The following is a 20,317-nucleotide window of genomic DNA, read 5'->3' on the forward strand; positions in this document are numbered from 1 at the left end:
GGACTGTGTAAGATTAGCCAGTTTTTTTTATTACTTTCAAGAAAAAGTCGGTACCTAATAATCTAATTTTATAACAGCTTATTACATTTTAGTTATTTAGTAATGTTTGGCATATTTGGCACGAGTACCTTTATATTGAATCCAAATTTCTACATTTTTTTTTACAATACTGGCAACACTGACATGTCCGCACGCAACACGCTATGTATGTGTGTGTGTGGTGTGGAGTAGGCGAGCTGGCAACGTTGCATCTTGACGTCTCTCCGCGTGAGAAGTGCAAGTGTGTGAGTTTGGTTTTAAACCGAATGAAACTGATTGATAAATCTTTTCAAAATAACCAATATAGTTAACTAGATAATAGTTTTTCAACTTAGCTAGGTAATGTCTACGCTTGGAATAGATAATGTGTTTATATTTAAGAAAAACATAGTGGTCAACACTAAACGTTTAAAATCGAAAAAAATGGGTTTTTTCGGTTTTAAACGGTTTTTTTCGTTTTAAACCGATTGGTTTAATTCGTTTTAAACCAGCCTTACATCTATAATGCCGAACGATATCCACTGCCGAACATATGGCCTTAACCACAACCAAAACTGGACCTAGATATAACGTAAAATAAATATACGTAGACTAACTCTTGGTAAGTAGGTATTCAATCGATAACGCTGTGGCAGAGTCGAACGTAGAGTTGGCTGACAACGGTCCAGGAATTCTTTTAGCCTTGCTTAGAGACTTATTTCGAATCAGCCTCGACACACCCAAATACATATAGCGAAGTCACTCGCTATACCCCCTTCCCTCTCCTATAGCAACAAAAAGGCGTCACAAGGATGTCCTTACGGATCACATCTTAGGGTTTCCATAACCCAAACACCACACTGCATGCACAGGCCTGCCCCCCATAGCAAGTACTAAACTCAAAATACATCGCCATCAAATACGCGTACGACACAACAAAACCAAGCACCACACTTTTACAAACCGCTTCGTTTTTGGAGACGGTTGCCCGCCTCCTCGTACATTGAACGCGAACAGAGGTAGTATCCACTTGTCACCTTTGATCGTCGAGTAGTCCTAGCTACCATCTCAAATCGCTACCTACACTCTAAACTCACCCGAGGATAGTGTTTTTTACCTTCGTGCGAACGTCATCGTTCAATTGTTGTACGATCAAATAGACATACTTTGTTAAGTGAAGCTGCAAAAGCCTACCGGGCTAACAGCAACTACAAAAGGAACAATCCATGCTGTGGCCGATATGTGTACTTCTAGTGTGAGTAATAAGTTTAATATTGTTAAGAAGCTTCGGACAATGTGATTTATTCCTTTCTATATTCTTAAAGAAAACGGATATCGGTTACCACGTAAAGGAACAAAAGACGTAACGAGATGCATTGTTAAGTGTAGAGCAGGTATTGAAGCTTGAATTTAAAACTCTAGTATTAACGAACACTTCCAATTCAGTGAAACTGTAGAATGTAACGGCCGAGGCTCCCATGGGAGCTCCCCGCGAGCTTCGCTACCTTAAGAAAGATTCTATGCGCGTGCGCCATTTCCATCCTGCCGCCGCGAAGCCAAAGTATTTGCAATTGAGATTTGGGCAACAGTATAAGTCAGGTCAAAAATAAACTCGCACTAACATAAACACATAACATACTTTTCAGACTATTATTATCTCAACTTTTTTTTTTAAATTTATTAACTTTTATAGTTCGTTTTGAATCAAAGGCGCTGTTAAATGCGGCATTGTTAAACTAGTGCAGTTAACAACTATCCGTCGTACCTATCTCATCTTTTCGCACCTAAAACGGTTATAATATTTGTTTATAAATTAAGCTAATTTTTTAATCATTCTAACTATTAATAACCCTCACATGAAATATGGAAGCCTTTTTGGGCAACACAAAGATATTTTAGAGTCATTTTACAACTTATCAACATCGTATACAAAAGACAAATAAAAAACACTATACCGATTTCACAGTTTAATGTTATTTTTCAAATTTTACAATACAAAAATACTTCGATTACAAAAATACAATATAAAAATTTTCAATAAACTTACATTAAAGGGTTTTCTTCCAAATTCCGATCCCAAGGTTTCAAATGGAAATTAACATGTTTTAGTTACTAAAAATAAAATAAATAATGTTTTATAACATTTGGGTGATAAACAGTTCCTATAGCGGAAGAATTACATTCATATAAGCTTTTCTGAATCAATTCTAGATTATCACACATTTAAAAAAAGCTATTCATATAACATTTTTTTTAATCTGAAATATTGAGAACATCAATAAAAGGTAACATCTCTAATAAGACGAATTTTAGGCATTCTGACAAGGTTTCATAATTAATAATATGTTTAGGATTCTGCAAAATCAGTATTGCTTAATTGATTTATATTTTAGATTACTTAAGTGTCAATAAAAATTTAACTTTATCGAAAAAATGATATGCGAAATACTGGTGAGATGATTAAAAATGAAGAAATAATTATTTCTTGTGTATTTTTTAAGACCTGTGCGAGAATGGAATTCGCCTGGCGACGCAAATGTTTACAGAGAGTTGTATAGTATCTTAATTAATAAAACTAAAACACGATACAAAGTATATCAACCAACCAAAAGTTTATAACTAATTTATTCATTATATCAACAGTCCAGTTAAACGGATATTGTGAGTACTTTATAGCTAGGACATTGTTGTTAAATAAAACGTTTTTCAATAATACTAACTACAACTAACATTGAATTTAATATTATATTTTATTACAAAATATTATTTTAAATATCTGACTAGTTCTTCATAACTCAATTCATTAATCAGACTGATAATAATTGCACAAAAGGAAACTAAATATCTTATGAATTGAGTGTTAGTTTATGTGATATACAATTAATAATTCTATGGTAATAATAAGAGAATGGTATTTAAAAAGCCCATTATAATGAAAGCCTATGGTCCCGAAGCCCTGTCTTCATTCCAGAAGGCAAAATATCTTTAATACTAAGGAAATATATAAAAAATGGTATACCTATAATCACAAAGACATTAGCCTGCATCCTGTACAGTATTAAAGCCTCGATATACTAACCGTTATATTTATCAATCGTAAAATATTAACACCGAGTACCATATTTTAATATTGAACATGCTTTTGTGAAATTGCATAATTGAATCATAAATTTTAATTAAAAGTATTTTTCCAAAAACAACCTTAATCATTGATTTTTTTTTTACTATAATAGACTAGCTTTTTGCCATTATGCTATTAAAGATTAAGTAGTGAGACAGATCTGAATGCAATTTTTTCTAATATTTTCTGTATACATTAATGGTTCTACATATGGTGACGTGCGGCTTACATGGATATACAGCACAGAAATAAATAAAAAAAATGACTAAAGGACTTATGTAGTAGAGGGACTTCTTTCTATTTATAACTTTATGTTACTAAAGTAAAGTAATGATGTTTTACATCAAATATCACAAAACCACAATATGTAAATGCAATGATGTCATGGCAATGGAAATGTTGTGTTAACTGAATTAAACTATGTTACGGTTCTTCAAATATAACGGGCAAGCAAATAAAATAATTGGTGGGTAAATTACTAAATTATTTGGATAAGAATCAATCATCAAAATTGAATTAGATCTTCTGTCAACACACCAGGAAACGAGTTTGTTTCCTCTGTATTATCTTCATTGTCTCTTAGCTTAGTAACAGGTTTAGGAGACAATTTTCTTCTAGGTGGTATAGGGACCTCATCCAAAATACCTGTAACATGCAAGTACTTTTTTTGTTCTGTAAACATTTGCACATTTTGGACAGTGGTTTCTGTACGGCGAGATGAAGGTGATAGTTTCGTTCTTACAGGCGGACTTGGTGCAGCCCGGGAGTATGCAGGCCGATTATCAAAAATTGAGAGATCAATTAAATTGCTTGAAGCAAATAGGGCAGAAGTTTTACTCTTTTCTAATGTAAAACCATGTTCTTCTTTATTTTCAGGTTCATCACCCTTTTGTTTCTGGTCATTTGTATAAAAAATCGCCTTTTTTCTATACTCCTCATGTATTTTCTTATAAGTTTGCACATCAGATTTACTTCGTTCGAGTGTGAAAGCACCATTAGTATGTAAGTGACAACTGAAGGAACTTGTGTTTACTGTGCATGCTGGAGCAGTTGAAAATGGCACTGACGGAGCCCATAAACAAGCACCTTCATTCCTTGGTACTAGCAATAAAGGATCCTATAACAACAGATTAATTATATATTAAATATAAATAAAAAATATTACTCAAATTCAGTTTTTGCAAAGTAATGTGCATGATAAATGTATATATATGATCTAGAACAGGACTTTAAAAACTTAATTTTTCTGTCTAACTTATATCCCTTTACACTTTGTTATTGACTCCACCATAGTGTAGTTCTAGTCTCATTATCAGTTAGTAAAAAAACTTCTTGTATGTATAATTTTTTGTTTACATATATAATAATTTCTATTACAAACAAAGAAATATTAGGAAACACACAAAAATCAAAAGAATGGTGTTACAATGTCTTAAGAGATCTGAATGCTATGGCGGTTTAAGCAACGAAACTCTTTGTTGTGTTATAGGAGTATCATTAGTAATATCTACAATGTCTTACAAATATATTCGTCCACCTTCAATAATTATTTCCATAATCAAATATCTTATTCATTAATAGCCACTTAGGAAAAAGATCTGAGAAAGATCTCGTTTTCATTCACACAATTAGTTCAAATGACTTTGGTAGGCAATTTGTTTAACTCTCATAATTAAGTATTAGAAAAACACTGATACAAAGGCAAGACATAAATCCTATTTATTTTAGGATTTTTCAAGAGGTCCATAGGCATAAAGGCAATAACTAAGTTTTTTAAATATGACCCCAGTGTATACAAACCTTGCCAGTAATTGAATAAATTTTTGATTGAAGTGTATGTAATTGGTTCCGTAAATATTCATAGGAGCACTTTCGTAGCTTCATTACCCATTGAACTACATTGTCCTCAGAACGAGCAGCAAATATATGGCGTTTTTCAGGTTCATCTCTACAAATGATAAAAAATCTTAAAATTATTTATGTAACTTGTGTAAATATTAGTATAAGATTTACACTATATTTCTCTTTTTAGATTTTTGATTAGTTGATGAACAAATCTATTTTTGTTAACAATTATACTGTGTTAAGTCAATGAAGGCAATATGTAAACCTAGACCTTTAATTAACATTGGAAGGCTTACAGAGATGCCTCGGTACTGGCTCTTACAGTAGATATTTTTTTTATTTGAGATTAGGGTTTAATTATATATTAAAATAATACAAACATTAAAAATATATCAGCATCTGTTGAACCAAAACAAATATGTCTATTGTGCATCTAAATGTATATATGACACTTACACATAGTTAAATATCATATTACTCATCATCACATCAGATTATAAGACTTCTTAATCATAAGCTCTGCTTCAGAATTTAATTTAACACATGATGTTACAGTTAAGAGAAATAAGTACTGATAATTACAAATGTACTTACATAAATGATATAGAAAATGAAAATGATATACTCTGCCCATGTTCCATTTGAATTGAAGTATTCTCCATTATGAACACACCTGCAGGGTTTTTTGTATCAAACTTACCCATTTCACTTATTTTAAAGTAAAATAAGTAATTGTTAATCAATCTAAACCATCTTTCTTTAAAAACTGAAAACATAATTTAGAATAATTAATATTACATCCTAATTATTTTTCTCATTGACCTATGCTTTTGTGCTGTTGGCAAATATAGCTATATTGGGTGTAAAATAGTAGAGTTCTGTAGGAAGTTTAGACTGCTTACCGTAACTAAACTTGAGGAATGATTCCACAAGAGATCGCAGCTTAGGCTATCACACATTAGTATTTTAATTTTGGGCACTAAAGAGGACTGAACAGTTACAGTTATTGGATTATCATGAAAACTTCTACAGTTAATATTACTAGCACTTCATTACTAGGAAATAAATTGTTGGACGAAATTGCAGCAATGTTTCTTTCATTAATTTCATTTCAAAATTATGACTGCTTTTATAGATTTAACTATTTTTTTTTGCAAATGCTACAATTTTGTCTATAATTTTTTGCTAATTTAGTTTTAACATCTATCCCTTAATGTAAAAGCAGTAGATTAAAAACAGAGATTCAAAAAGATAGTGCTCATTTCTTACCTGCTGCTTGATTACGATATCCACCATTAGCAATCTTTTTGTAATTAAGCCTTCCTTCCATTACGCATGGTTGGTCGCTCAACAGAGCGATTTCGCGAGTATTGCATTTCATTTGTAAAACAATTCCTAATGAAAGACAACTTATTTATAATTATTACGTATTTTTATTAATTATAACGTCTATTACGTATTTTCCATTGATGTTCTAAATATATTAAGCAAATACCTTAAATGTTATAAACCTATTTTCTTCTTTGACGTTAGAATATCACTTTTAAATAATAACATAACACTAATTTCAGCGTTTAAATATATGTATCGCAATACACAGTACAATTGTCAAAATAATGACAAATGACCAGAGACACTAATCACATTCCATTCTCTGTACCAAAAACAAAAATCGCAATTTATCTCATTGGTTAGTGATACTGAGCTAAAGATGTGTTTGTTTACTTGCAGGCAAAATGTCCTGCATCTGTCGATAATAAAAATCTAAATGTAAGTCTACATCTGTCGGGTTGTTTTATTTTATTGCTCAGAAAAAAACCTTCCGTGGCCATTTATATGAACTTTACTGAACTCTATCTTTTAGAAATATACAGGGTAAAAGGAGTAATGTATGTGCAGTACTTACTAAGTTTACTAACTTGCACTTACCGAAACATAATTCAGACCGGAAAATTTATTTATTTTTGGTCAAAATGCAGTAACAAATATAGACGAATTTTGCTGAACAGAGCTGTCATAACAATTAGTCATAGCTTAGAATAGATTTCCATTTAACTACAACAAACTTCAATATTAAAGTAAAATATATTGTTTTATAAGGCAGTCAATGGAATTGACAGTAGTTATGTATCAGGTTTAGAATTGTATTACGTTAAACCCTATAAACTGTAGCTCTTCCAGCCTTTCTTTAGAATGATGTTCTTTGTTTCAAAGATCGTATCACTTTTTAATTAAACCAATAGATTCCTGTAACAAGACTTTTACAATATGCGTTAGTCACTAAAACACTGTTGACCGTAAGAACTATTTTATAATCAAGACTAAAATAAAGGATGTACCTGTTGTATACTCCTATAAATTAGTCAACATCCCGCGACCTTACCAAACTCAACATTTTGTGTGACGCGGGCTACGTACGCAATTTCGTTGCTGTCAAACTATATTTTAAAACATGCTTATAGTTCAATATCTTCAATTAAATTCATTTCCCATATAAATTCGTATTCAAACAAATTATTTTGTTTTTGTAAAGAAATTTGAAGGTTGCAAATCGAACAAAGCAAATTATATTAAATTATAAAACACCTAGAAGTTTTATTACAGGGGTCAAAAGAAAAAATATGATTTATAATTAATTATTTATTTTTAACTTTTAGTATAAAATAAAACTAGTACACAGGGATACATTTCAAACCTAGCATTTGCAATGTTGAACAGTCCGAGGCTTACGACAATAAGTCTTCTCATTTGTACTATTTTAGACACTAACGTCACACTGATTAGCTCATTTTCCCCATTAAAAGTAAAGTTAGTCAAATCTGAATAATGTAATCACTCTTCGAGTTGGTCTTCTGGTCATGCTTTTATGCCAATACAACCTACCTTACTATTGGTACGTTCAAATTTAAGCTTACTTATACACGAATACATAATTTTGAGGTTTGGAGCGGCATTGGTGAGTTTTCAGGCACAATCACAAACCAGTGCACTCCAATGTTCATATTAAACAAACGACATACTTCATTAGATTATTTTTCAACAATAATGGTTCTTGTAAGAGCAGATACAGTTTGATATTATTCATTGCCATATAATAACCGTTTGTATATTATGAACATTTCTAGACAATCTCATTCCTTTAATGCAATTACTTCATCGGTATCAAATAATTTACCATTGCTCATGTAAAACGTTATTACACTATTACATATTCTTATCAAAATTTCATGATCAATTCTTATCTAAATTATACTACCACGGTATGGGCATTATGTTTGCATTCACAGACCCTAAGTTGCGAGTTGATGTTAGTAATAACATAATTGTATAAAGATGTTTTTGTTAAAGGAAAAAAAAATCACTAACAGTAATGAATATGCAGTATTAAGTAAAACATAATTTTATTCACAAAATTCAACCTTAAGAATTAAAACAATTTGAGTTTAAATTCAAAAAAATCATTTTATGCATGTCAAGAAATGCCCACACCCTATAAAGTGATAAAAAATATTGCAAACTTCGTGCACTATTACCGAATTAAAAAAATCTTAGTGATATGACTCAGCAGTAGTTCGATCAAATTGAAAAACATTTAACTAACCAATAATTACGTACCCATCGTCAACAACGATTCAAGAATAAACCAGAGGTTCTAGTATAGATAAATCATGTTTGTTAATTAACATGAAGTACAAAATAGCTTAAAGATTCAAATAGATTAAAATAAAATAATGAGGTTATCTTTACTAAAATGTATCATTTTTAAGTATGTAAGGAACACAAGATTACTTAAGAAATTAATTTTTAACATTATCCAATTTATTCTTATTCATTTTAAGCCTTATCTCTAAAAGGCGGATAATCTTCGTGAGCGAACATTAGCTAAATCTATTTTCGTAAGACAGTTGCTAAATATTTCCCCTTAATTTGATTTGCAGTTTAACAACAATTTAGATTCGTTATGGTTTAATGTTTATTTTAAAAAAAATATTACAATGAGTTCCCGTCTTGAGTCATATAAACAGGTTTATTATTAATTGACGGCAGAAATCCGAACAATTAACGAAATCAAAGTAAGAAAAATATAGTACTATGAGCTTCACATTAATTTGCAATTATTTTTAATGACATGATTAATTTCTTTTCCAAAAAATATTCTTTCCCTATCATCATGAATTTATATAAAAGTTTAAAAATCTACGTTTTTGACAATGCTGTCATCCCAATCTTTGGTTTTTTTACTTTTAACCAAACATCTACCCCACATTAAAAACGGTTCAAAAAATTTGACATTTTAATTCATATTAAAAACGCTAACCTCTGAAAAAAGCACACACCAAAACTCTAGCAATACTAAAACTGAGACAAAAATAGCCAATGACTTATCCTAGGTACATTTTAGGATACAACGGGAGTTTTTGGCTGCCATATTGCAAGTCATCGTGTGTTGTAACCGTGGATGGACATGGAGAAAGAAGGTATCTTACATACTTGCACTAAAAGTCTATTAAAATACATAATACTAGCTTCGCCTCGTCGTTTTGCTCCCGCTTTTGGATAGATTTCCCGTAATTAAGATGTATAGAATCCTCTCAACTAGAGCTAATTATTGTTAAATCTAAAAACAAGTAGCGCTAAGGCACCGGATTTGTAAACTTATGTCCATATACTAGTTAATTTATTGAAATTGTAAAATAACAGTACTTACTCCTTAAAGAATCCCTCGCCTTTGGTATGATTTAGACCATGTGTAAACGGACGCTATCAATGTTACTTCTCCTGCGCAAAAGTCTACCGTCTTGTTACTAGGGATACACGGGTTTTTCTTAATCGAACAAATTTAATGACAGTAAATACGACTGTTACTTTTGGATTGCTTACTATTATTACCATAAGTATATGAAGCACCATTGAATTTGGTATATTGAACAAATACATAACTAGTTATTTACCACGATTTTCTATTGCTGCTATTTGTGCTATCGTTGCTAATACACATTAAGTGCCAATAATGTTTCTATTAAAATATTACGGCATCACTATCTAATGGAAAAAAGAGATTTTGGCACATGCATTTAATGCAGACGAATAAACATCATAAGTTTCGTTTCATTGCTGATGGTTAACTTCATAAAAGTACCAAGTATTCATTAATCAGATTCTTTTGTGTTCACTTCAAAATTAATATCTAACGAAATAAAAAAAACAGAGTGTATCAAATTGAAAGAAAAACTTTTAACTACGCTGATTATGCATAGTATGCGTAAAAACCAAAGACAAATGTATTGTGATCGGTACCTAAATAATATTTTACGTACTTATTACGTGGAAAAATGTTTGCAATACGTCGACCAGCGAGCTTATGCATCGTATCATAAGGCATCGTCCGCGAATTCATTTACAATTACATAATTCATTGTTGTACATTAGTTAATCCAATAGAACTATACAAAGATCGTCCTTACTCATTTTACAAAATATTACTATGTACAAATTCGTGATCGACGTAAGTCATTTGATTTTTTTGACATCCCAAAGAAATGATTGACATTATTCAGGCTGAGCTTGTATAACATCATAAAACAACAAACAATCATCAAACGACAGGTGTAAAAACGAACCACTGCACCGCATCATGTATTTCAAACTCTAAGACCTAAATGAACACATGAAATACAATCCCGTCGCGGCGCTTTCTCTACGAAGCGCCCAAATAGAGCGACAACGTAAACCTAATATTAAATAATTACAGTTCTTAAACAGAATATAAACTCAATAATATACATAATTACATAGTAATATATTCGAAAAAAAGAATAACAAATCGACGACGAACGTTCGAGAGGGACAACACGAGCGCTGCTTTGAGGCACGGGTGCGGTCTATTTACAAGAGTTCAATCGTACGCGATACGTACGCCTAGATGGCAGTGTTTCGATAGCAAATTACGCTAATGTTGGGTGCCGGGGTCGCGGCGGTGCGAGAAGCGGCACTCGGCGCAGCGCTAGGTGCGCGCCCGTCACATCGCCGGCCGCTCCCAGTCCACCGCGGCGGGAGGCGCCGGCCCGCTCCACGCGCCCCAGCGCTCGCGCCGGAAGAACCGCTTCTTGAAGTGGTGCGCAGCTAGAGGCGACGGCGAGCGCGCCTCCGCCGCACCCGTTGCCGCGGCCGCACCCGCCGCGCCCGTCGTGCCGGCCGGCGCGCCCGGCGTCGCAACCGCCGCCGCCGCCGCCACCGTCCGGCCCGTCTCGCTGTGCCCTATTCCGGAGTCGGGCGAAGTGTTACACGCCTCGTCCGACCTGCGCCGCTTGTCCTCCATGGCGGTGGACGCGAACGAGATTATCTGATCGAAGCGAAATGCGATGCGATCCTGCCACTTGCTCTCCTCTACCTCTTCGCCGCCCTCGCCTTCTGAAACAAGCGCGGTGTAATTTCGTATCGCTAAACTTAAACCTTAAACGCGATGTAATTATTTACACATAGAATGGACACTCCCAGCAAATAAATACGAATAGTTGTGATGAATTTCAATGTGTGAAGCTCGCGTAAGCCGTAGTATCATTATAATGAAAAGGCTTTGTGCTTATTTACCTAAAGCGTCCGCGCACCCCTGCCCAAGCGCAAGGGTTGTCAGGAGGAACAAAAATATTAAATGCATTGATCTGAAACAAATTTGTTTTATCTCAAAGAATTTCATTTTCTATATAAAGAAATGATGTAATTTTCGAAATCTTTTACAGTTTTCGCGTCCGGGTGGTTTCATTGATAATTATCCTAGTATGTAGCAATGTCCATTCTAGGTGGATGAATAAAATTTAAGGTACAGTAAGTCGCATCCTAGCCACTAAAAGCGACGTTGTTGTGTAAGGCGCACCAAACAGTGTGTGTCTATATATATATATATATATATATATATATATATATATATATATATATATATATATATATATGTGTGTGTGTATCTATACAGGTATATGTACACTTATTAAAAATAAAGACAAAAATTGTACCCTGTTAATTACATTTCTAAATAAAACTTAAGGTTCTTAAAATAAATCTATTGATTTCTTTGAAAGTATATTAACATACATTAATTAATAATTATTAAGTTACTCACAATCTAATTGTAACTTCGTTTTTATCACGTTTAACATAACATTATATCTAGCACTCAGGCGTTTAACAAAAGAAGATCTTATAATAGCGTTAGTCCATCAGAATTGGTTGGATATTTGACTTACATCTACAGCAGTTTTTAGTAATTTACAAACAGCAGTCATATATATTATACATATTATAGACTAAGAATAGATTTGCACAACAGTAAATAAATAAAATTGTAATAACTTGTAAAAAGACTAGATAGTTAATTGCATTCATGATGCTAACTAATTTTGATATATGACTTACATCTAACGTGTATATATATTCTTGTTATTGAACAATCCTGCAAAGACCCCAACAAACAAAAAATAAGCATTAATCAAATTAAATTAAATTACAAATATTACTTCGAAACTAATTTACCAAAGATCAATTCATGTCACTTAAATGAAAAGTAGAAGTATGGCTCTCTGATATAAAAAGTAACGTTTATTTGCGTTAACATACCTTACATTACTTATGACAAAAAGCTAGCAAAGTATTGTTTGTTTAAGACCTTCGTTCCCAACGTAACTCAGGTGAACCGTCGAGGGTCTACGGGAGACAAACAAAAAGAGGGTTTACGATTAAGTGTAGGTCCGCAAAAATCTATCTGCTTTCAATACTAAATAATTAAAATGTTGATTTCACTTATCAATGTATGCAGATATATACTTGTAAGAACTTGCATATAACATATTAAGTATAAAGTGATTTAATTACTCAATTTAACTTTAGATATTCATTAACAGCACAACTAAATAATTCATTTACCTATCAATTCTCATTTTTTTCGAAAACTAGTAATTCGTGGCTAGAACTAAGCCTCAACACAAAGTTAATTAAATAAGTAAGTAAATAAAAAGAAAATTTAATAAAAATGTAAACTGATGAAAAAATATTATAAAAAGGAAGTAAGAGGTTCACTGAACCAGTTAAATTTTGAAAGAATTATTGATTAAAAGATGAAATTTTCTTATCCATAACTATAACAACCTTGGAAGCAGGGTAGAGTAAAAAATAAAATAGATTAAAAAAATAATTATAAATTGACGATCAATAAGAGTTCTGTTAAATGTTGACATGAATTTCATCTTCAGAGCAACGAAAGTCGCCAGATATCGATAAAAACCCGTATGAGTTTGTTGTTTGTTTTATGAGGGCGGACGAATTTGTAATCCTCGCAGGTTTAGGTTGAAGGTTGTCTAATAGGAGGGGTCGATTTTGATATAGTTTTCATTAAATTGGGCTCTTGTGGCATTCTTCCCATAATGTACATACATGTGTTCACTTTAAACCTTTCGCTACGGCAGTGTGCCCCGTCGGAGTGATATCGCTGAACAGCGATCGATGTACTTTATGCAATTAACTGATGAAGGGGCTCATACACAAATGGTCAAGTACACTGACGTTGTCTATAGGCGACATTCGTATACGCAGGTCGTCGCGCGGATGTCGTCTATAGGCGACGTTACAATATGAATGATGAGCGCGGAGAGAGTTGAAGCGGGGCGCATGCATACCAGGCGGGCGGGGCTCAGGCGGCTCGGGCAGCTCGTCGACCAGCGGCGTCGATGAGTTGGAGTGCGGATCCGCGGTCGGCGACCGTCTCCTCTCCTCCGACTCGGCACTGTTACGCCCGCGCCAGTACTCCGAAGCCAACACGCGGGCTTGCAAACATGCGGCCAGTCCTAACAATTGTCGTATTTATTAACCAAAAATAGTTAAAGTTTACGTATTTATTAACCAAAAATAGTTAAAGTTTACGTATTTATTAACCAAAAATAGTTAAAGAGTTGATTGGCTATGCGTTTAAACGTTTTAAGGGGTAAGGTACACCTTAATCCAAAAATAAATGGTTTAAGAAATAACAAAAAACGTCTTGATATTTAAGAAAGAAAAAGAGTTTTCAAAATTCGTATGACTACCATATAAATATTAATTACTGTTTACTATCTGTCCCTGCAGACTTTCTACTACAAGAAGTAAATGGCCAGTCGTATAACAATTCCTAAATTAAATTAATGGAACATATTTCAGAATGAAATCGAAAAAATAAAGTTTTAAAAATTTATTTTTCGAACAAATAAGCTATACCACTTTAAGCTTTTATACCTTTAATCAATAACCATCTATATTTACTCTTGTAACGATAGCAATGTTTATCTAATATAATGAAATATGTTTGTCATATATATTTTAAATCTGGGTTAAATGTGAATTTGTCAAATCAAAGCAATAATGTATTGAGAGTTTAAAAAATAATATGTAGTCGGTACCTTCAAGCGGTTGATTGGAAGCCGTTGATTCATGGCAGCGCGCGCTCATGTTGACCGCCGCATTGATGATGCTTTGATTGGAGATTTCCAGCGTACGTTCGATCTCACCGTTCACGAGGTCACCGATAGTGCGCGCGCCCGGCGCCGCCAGCCGCTCTTGCGACAGGTGTCGACGAAGTGCAAGCTTGGCCGGGGACACCTGCTTAGACACGACCACACTAAACATCTAGTATTCTGATTAACGTTATTGTTGTCAGTTTATCCAACATTGCCTGGCTTATAACGAATCGTAGCCGATCATCTTATTCATGCCATAATCAATATAAAAAGGTAATTATAAAGTATAACATGTTTAGTTATTTATGTATAGTTTGATTACTTAAATTCTTTTAAAAAAATTAATTGTCAACAACAAAGAAATTAAACATAATATTCATTTTTTTGCAAGAAATTCAACATTCTTTAAGAAATAAATTAATTTCTACAGGTTATAACATGAGCAGTGAGCTAAACCTTTTTGTGGTGTAAACAATTAATCAATAACTGCGGTTACATGACACACTAACAGCTAACCTAACAGTTACATTGTATCAGTATGTACTTAGGAAAAGCTGGATATTAAAAAAAAAAACAATTCTCAAATATCAAGAACATTGAAAATTACTGAACATACATGGACATTAAATGAATAGGCATTGAGGTCACACATCTCTGGCACCCATTTTATCCATCGGTCATATTACACCCTGCATCATAAATGATAATAATGTGACCACCCAATCTGCTGAAAATGTAGTATGTAGTGGGGGTGGCTCAAGCCGAGTTTCCGCAGGGTATTGCAAATGTCACCTGGGCAGCAATGTAAGCCAGGTAAAAAAAAACGTATAACACGATAATAATATTCAACCAAATCGGTTACTAACCTGTGTGTAATCAGGTTGTCCGGAATGAAGATGACGTGAATCCAACATTCCGTGCGGCACGTGCTGGCCGTGAGGAGCGTGTGAGGCGTGTGAAGCGTGCTGCACGTGCGGTCCGTGCGGGGCGTGCGGTGCGCGGGGGTCGGTCCGGCGCTCGTACGCGTACCGCTCCCGGCGCATATCCCTCGCCGGGCGAGCGTATCCGCTGGACATGCCACCCACCGCCCGCGGCCCGAACGATTGCTGCCCGCCCGTCGCCCTGACGTAACCATTCACATATGGGTGACTCGGCGTTGGCTGACGCGACGCTTTCCGTTGCTCTTGATCCTCGTTAAGAACAGATGTTATAATGCTCTTAAGACGGTCCTCGAAATTGATGACCTTTGGCGACTCCTGCACTTTGGTGACAACGTTGAGCGGCTTCTGCGGCTTGACTGGCGAGTGACGGTGCGCCAGTGGAAGCTGTTGCACTATCCGCTGCGGTTGCGGCTGCGTGCGGTGGATGGGCGTCGCCTTTGCCTGCCTCTGCTGCTCTATATGTCTCTCCGTTTCCCGCGTGTATCCGTTTACAATGACGTTTGGCTTTGTAATCTTACCAGCTTCTATCTGACGCCCCGTTTCAAGAATTTTCTGAGCAAGAATTTCTGGATTCTGTTCCTCGATCTTGCCCATCTCTGGAACGTCAGGCCACTCCTGAGATCGTGAACGATGTTCTCTTGACTTTCTTGGTTTGGAATTCACCGTGTGCGGCTTAACCGTCGCCACAGGCACTGTTGGGGCTGCAGCTTTCTGCTCACTAGCTCTCTCCATCTGTACAATTTCGTTCTGTAAGTGACCCACTTGGGCGTGTAATCTTTTCCGATGGGCCAGCGTCGCAGATATTTCTTTTAAAATACAATCATGTGTAATGCTTTGGGTTATTTCTGTATCAGGCGGTATGTGCCCCATCTGACGATACTTTTCAGTGATTTCAAAAGAACGCTGCTTTACAAGAACAGCTTGTTCGGCCTCAATGTTATTTACCTAAAAACATGAATAATGGTTTAGACGAAACATATCACTTGTTATAAAATCAAGAAAAATGAATATTTACAAATGCTACCTGGGCTTGAAGCTTGCTAGCTTTGCTCTGTAGTTCTTTGTGCCTCCCAACAATCTCCTTAGCCTTTGCCAATAGGTCCACGGTATTATTAGCATGTATGCCGAGTTCGCTCATGCGCGCTTTTAACAGTGCCACGCTATCGCTTATTAGCACATTAATCTGTTTGTCTAATTGCGAGGCTCGAGACTTCAGCTTTTGATTTCTTTCCTGTAAATAGATATCGTAATTACAATTTTGTTAAACCTTCAAAGCACTTGTTACCTTTTTCGAAAGTAGGTGTGTAACCCGAAGCGCCTCATGGAATAAACTTTGTCTTGGTGTCATAGCAACATCAGAATAGTGTTAGAAGTTCATCAAGTATAGTTTCTTGTAAACCTCTTTTTTATTCACCATTTCTGCATTCTAATTAATATGCACAAATCAACATTTTCGAATTAGTTTGTATAATTATATATGAAAATGATAAACACCAAGAAATTAACGAAAAATTAGCAAACTTGCGGTATTTAAAACAAAAAAATTATGAAAAATTTAAAAACAGACATTGGTTTCGGTTTTAATTTTATGACAAATATATAATAAAGAGAAAACACATATTTTTTATAAATAACTATATCATAATTAATCATGTCAGATTAAAAGATATGAATCTTTTTTTGTCCGAAAAGCTAAACGTTATTTTAAAATATATTATAGATTCATCAAATACCGAGATAAGAGATTGAAAATTCAATTTGTAAAATGTAAAAAAGGCTGCGGCACTACAAAATATATTTTATCATTATTCTCCTGACGATTGATCATGCTTCATCACATCTATTATAGATTAAACACTAAGTCCCACCCAACCAACAAGAGAAAAACATACACAAACCAGTTTTTGTGCGGTCTTTTTATGTGCGATTTTTGTGTGAAATGTACGAAAATTTCTATTTTCATACCTAATTGACGAAGTTATAAAAAAAAGTAGTAAATAGAATCTCATATCTGATAACCCACTACATGGTAATTTATAAAGTCAACTTTAAACGAGTGTTAGATAGTATATTCAAGAGTCGAAAGCGCCAGTTTTACCAATTCCTCATTATTTTGTAAGGTATTAAGTTATTTTTTACGTCAAAATTTTTCTTGTTTTTGTTTTTCACAGCATAAAAAATATTTTTAATTGTGTTAGGAAGTGTTCTTTATAGGTACTCCTGAAGTTTTAATACAATTTTTATGTGTATTCTTTTGTTTGATCCCATTCCACCGCACGAAAGCCAGTTTGGGTGTACTGTGTTTGGGTGCGTCTCAGTAAAAGACATGGTGGATGTGTATGGTATGTGTATACAGACCTTCTCTTTGTCAATTTGAATTCGCACGTCGTGTGCGTACTCGGGCGAGTTCAGGCGCTGGATAAAGGCGAGATACTGGTCGCGGAACATGTCCAGAAGCAACTGCAGGCTGTAGGGCGTGTGAGGCGAGCGCGGGATGTCCAGCTCCGAGTGCAGCCGGTCAGCGGGCTGCAGCTGCACGCCCAGCGCCGACAGTCGCTGGCCCACACAGCCCGGCGGCGGCGCCGTCACCTGCACACCAACCGCCCGGACAAACCGAACACATCGTCACTAACACGCGTCGCCTAATATTTTTCCGCCGTGAATTTCACCACAAAATTGCGACATTATCATCATATCGGCCGATACGCGTCCACTGCAAGGCGTAGGCCTTTTTCAAAGGACGCAACAATGACCAGTCTTGCGCTGCCCGCATCCAATGACTTCCCGCGACTTTAACCAAGTCGTCGGTTTACGTAATGGGCGTGAAAACGTTCTCACCCACCCACTATTACCGACAATTGCCAGGGCCACTGGTCGGAACTAATGGTAAACGGGCTTCTGGAGGGAATTCTTAGCAATGTGTCGTCAAACTTAAGTTAAAATATTTAAAACCAGTAAAAGTTCAAATAAATAATTACTGTGTAAGTATACACAAATATTGTATTTCTTTTTCTCTTTGCATATAATGAAAACCACGATTGACACGAGAAAATGTTTTAAAAAATCATTTTAGCTATTATTATTTTAATTCAATTTTATTTACCAGCCTGTTCAAAATTATATTTGTAATATTTTACTACATAGGTGCTGGTTTACTCCACATATCTCAATGATCAATGAAAAAATGTAATGACTATAGGCTAAATATGTTTGAATGAAAGGCTTCATTGATAAAAATTTTTACAAGCTTAGAAAATATTGATGTAGCATAAGGTTAGTTATGTATTAAGCACAGTGAACATCAAGATCCTTCTGAATTTGCCATCAATATCAAAAACGTTATTTGGGACTTAATTTGATATAATAAAATGAAGTTTAAAATAAACTAAATTTTGTCAATGAATTGGCAGTGAAGGCTTATTTATATACATAAGATAGAAAACCCTTTGGTTAGTGACGATTTAATCAAATTTATGATAATAAGCAATCGATAATGATAACATTGGAAGGGAATTTCAGCTAATTATAGCCAATTTCATCTGGGAGGGCCTAGTCATTGTTTTTCAGACTCACACTTAAATGGCATTTATTTATTCCGGGAGCAAATTTGTTTCAACTCTGAAACATTGATTAATTGATATTGGCCAGTGTATATTTTTATTACAGGATATCAAAATTATGCAAAAAAAATGAGAAACAATAAAACAATAGAAAACATAATTTTTTTATCGAGAATTAAATGGTTCATTTCACACAAGCCTACTATTTAATGCATCGTAGGCTTTGACAGTGGTATATTTGAACCTTGTTAAAAAACAACTTATTAGAATATTTATTTCTGATATCAATGCAATTTCAATAAACACAAATATGTTTTGTAATAGATCAGTTAGTTTTTCGTTTATAAACATGTGACATGGTTTCTTTTATAATTTGTTTCCGCATTTTATTGAGAAAAAAAACCATACAAAATTTTTATCAATCAATTTTGTAAGAAACAACCTAGAAAAAATGTATGTAATCGAAAAAAAGAAATCATACAATAAAAAGTTAATAGTAAAAAAAGTAAAATTATTCTGTGTAAACAGCTATAACAATAAGCGACAAAATGAATAGTTGTATAGATAATAAGGACTTGTCCTAGTTCATTTTGTCTTTAACAGAATATTCAAATAAATGAATTTAACTAAAAAAAAGTTATATTTCATTCTTCTTCCGTTGTATATTACATTGTTTTACTTCCCAAAACTTTTACAAAATAATACTATTATTTATGTACACTCTCTATCATTTAATGGCATACTAGGTGGTAAATTATATGGGTACAATGTACATGATTTCAAAAAATTATGAACACATGGCTTTTATTTCAATTTTCTAATTTTACGAGTAAACTGGTGATTTGTGGATTTCTATTTTAAAAGTTATTAGGCATAAATAAATGACAAGTTATTGAAATTTTTACTTATTCAACTTAAATAAGCGTGAACAGTTTTTTTAGGTCAGGGGCAAAAATATAAATATTTAATATTAAGCAAACATAATACAAGTGGAAATCGAAGTTTGAAGTGCAATTTCTTTTAAGAAGTAATATCTTAATTTTATACTTTAACGTCTAAAGTCAAAAGTTTTAAACACTACATACACATTAAAAAGCGGGAAAAATATATTATTCAAAATCATACGTCGATTTAAAACTACCAGCAAGAAATATAACTTCTATTTAAGAACAAATACACAGATGAATTAAAGTAACCAACAAAAATACTACAATTAGAAAGACACTTATTTTAGGAAGCAAAAAAGCGTAACGACGGTACATTCGGAAGCTTATGACAGGTAATGACCCTCAAAATTGAGGAGAGCTACGCAAGGTAGGCGGCAGTGTATTCTCATTCATAGAGATCTATAAT

General features: G+C 34.0%; 2 protein-coding genes across 6 annotated transcripts in view; both read right to left on the minus strand.

Moving 5' to 3' along the window:
- Positions 1-3,130: 3,130 nt before the first annotated feature.
- On the minus strand, positions 3,131-6,576 carry LOC137926817 (uncharacterized). Of its 2 annotated transcripts, XM_068770525.1 has the most exons (5): positions 6,480-6,576; positions 6,254-6,379; positions 5,579-5,750; positions 4,940-5,087; positions 3,131-4,256 (listed from the first exon to the last, which is right to left on the minus strand). In XM_068770525.1, the coding sequence occupies exons 2-5, from the start codon at positions 6,363-6,365 to the stop codon at positions 3,645-3,647; spliced, it is 1,044 nt and encodes a 347-aa protein (XP_068626626.1). In that variant the 5' UTR covers positions 6,366-6,379; positions 6,480-6,576; the 3' UTR covers positions 3,131-3,644. The 2 variants fall into 2 exon arrangements, with proteins under 2 accessions (XP_068626626.1, XP_068626627.1); XM_068770526.1 differs by having other exon boundaries at positions 6,254-6,576.
- Positions 6,577-7,615: 1,039 nt separating this feature from the next.
- Positions 7,616-20,317, minus strand: part of gpp (grappa) — a 33,461-nt gene continuing 20,759 nt past the window's right edge. For 2 of the 4 annotated variants that reach the window (XM_068770931.1, XM_068770929.1), the window contains exons 10-15: positions 17,763-17,993; positions 16,429-16,635; positions 15,330-16,349; positions 14,407-14,605; positions 13,651-13,818; positions 7,616-11,395 (exon numbers count right to left, since the gene is read on the minus strand). In XM_068770931.1, coding sequence (XP_068627032.1) covers positions 11,004-11,395; positions 13,651-13,818; positions 14,407-14,605; positions 15,330-16,349; positions 16,429-16,635; positions 17,763-17,993 — 2,217 coding nt within the window. In that variant the 3' untranslated portion in view covers positions 7,616-11,003. Of the gene's footprint in view, positions 11,396-11,590; positions 11,647-13,650; positions 13,819-14,406; positions 14,606-15,329; positions 16,350-16,428; positions 16,636-17,762; positions 17,994-20,317 lie in introns of those variants that run through there. The other 2 variants (XM_068770930.1, XM_068770932.1) reach the window with 2 other exon arrangements.

This window comes from Battus philenor, unplaced genomic scaffold (assembly GCF_028537555.1).
Source record: "Battus philenor isolate CCGP_79_NKW_IND1 unplaced genomic scaffold, ilBatPhil1.0.hap1 SCAF_3, whole genome shotgun sequence".
Lineage (NCBI taxonomy): Eukaryota > Metazoa > Arthropoda > Insecta > Lepidoptera > Papilionidae > Battus > Battus philenor.

What these genes read in the sequence shown, in the direction of transcription:
- LOC137926817 (XM_068770525.1), bottom strand. Translation starts at nt 6,365, where the DNA reads ATGAAATGCAATACTCGCGAAATCGCTCTGTTGAGCGACCAACCATGC. An exon ending in ATATCGTAATCAAGCAGCAG is followed by an intron (nt 5,751 to 6,253) that starts GTAAGAAATGAG and finishes TTATGTTTTCAG; the next exon opens with TTTTTAAAGAAAGATGGTTT. An exon ending in TCATTTTCTATATCATTTAT is followed by an intron (nt 5,088 to 5,578) that starts GTAAGTACATTT and finishes TATCATTTGTAG; the next exon opens with AGATGAACCTGAAAAACGCC.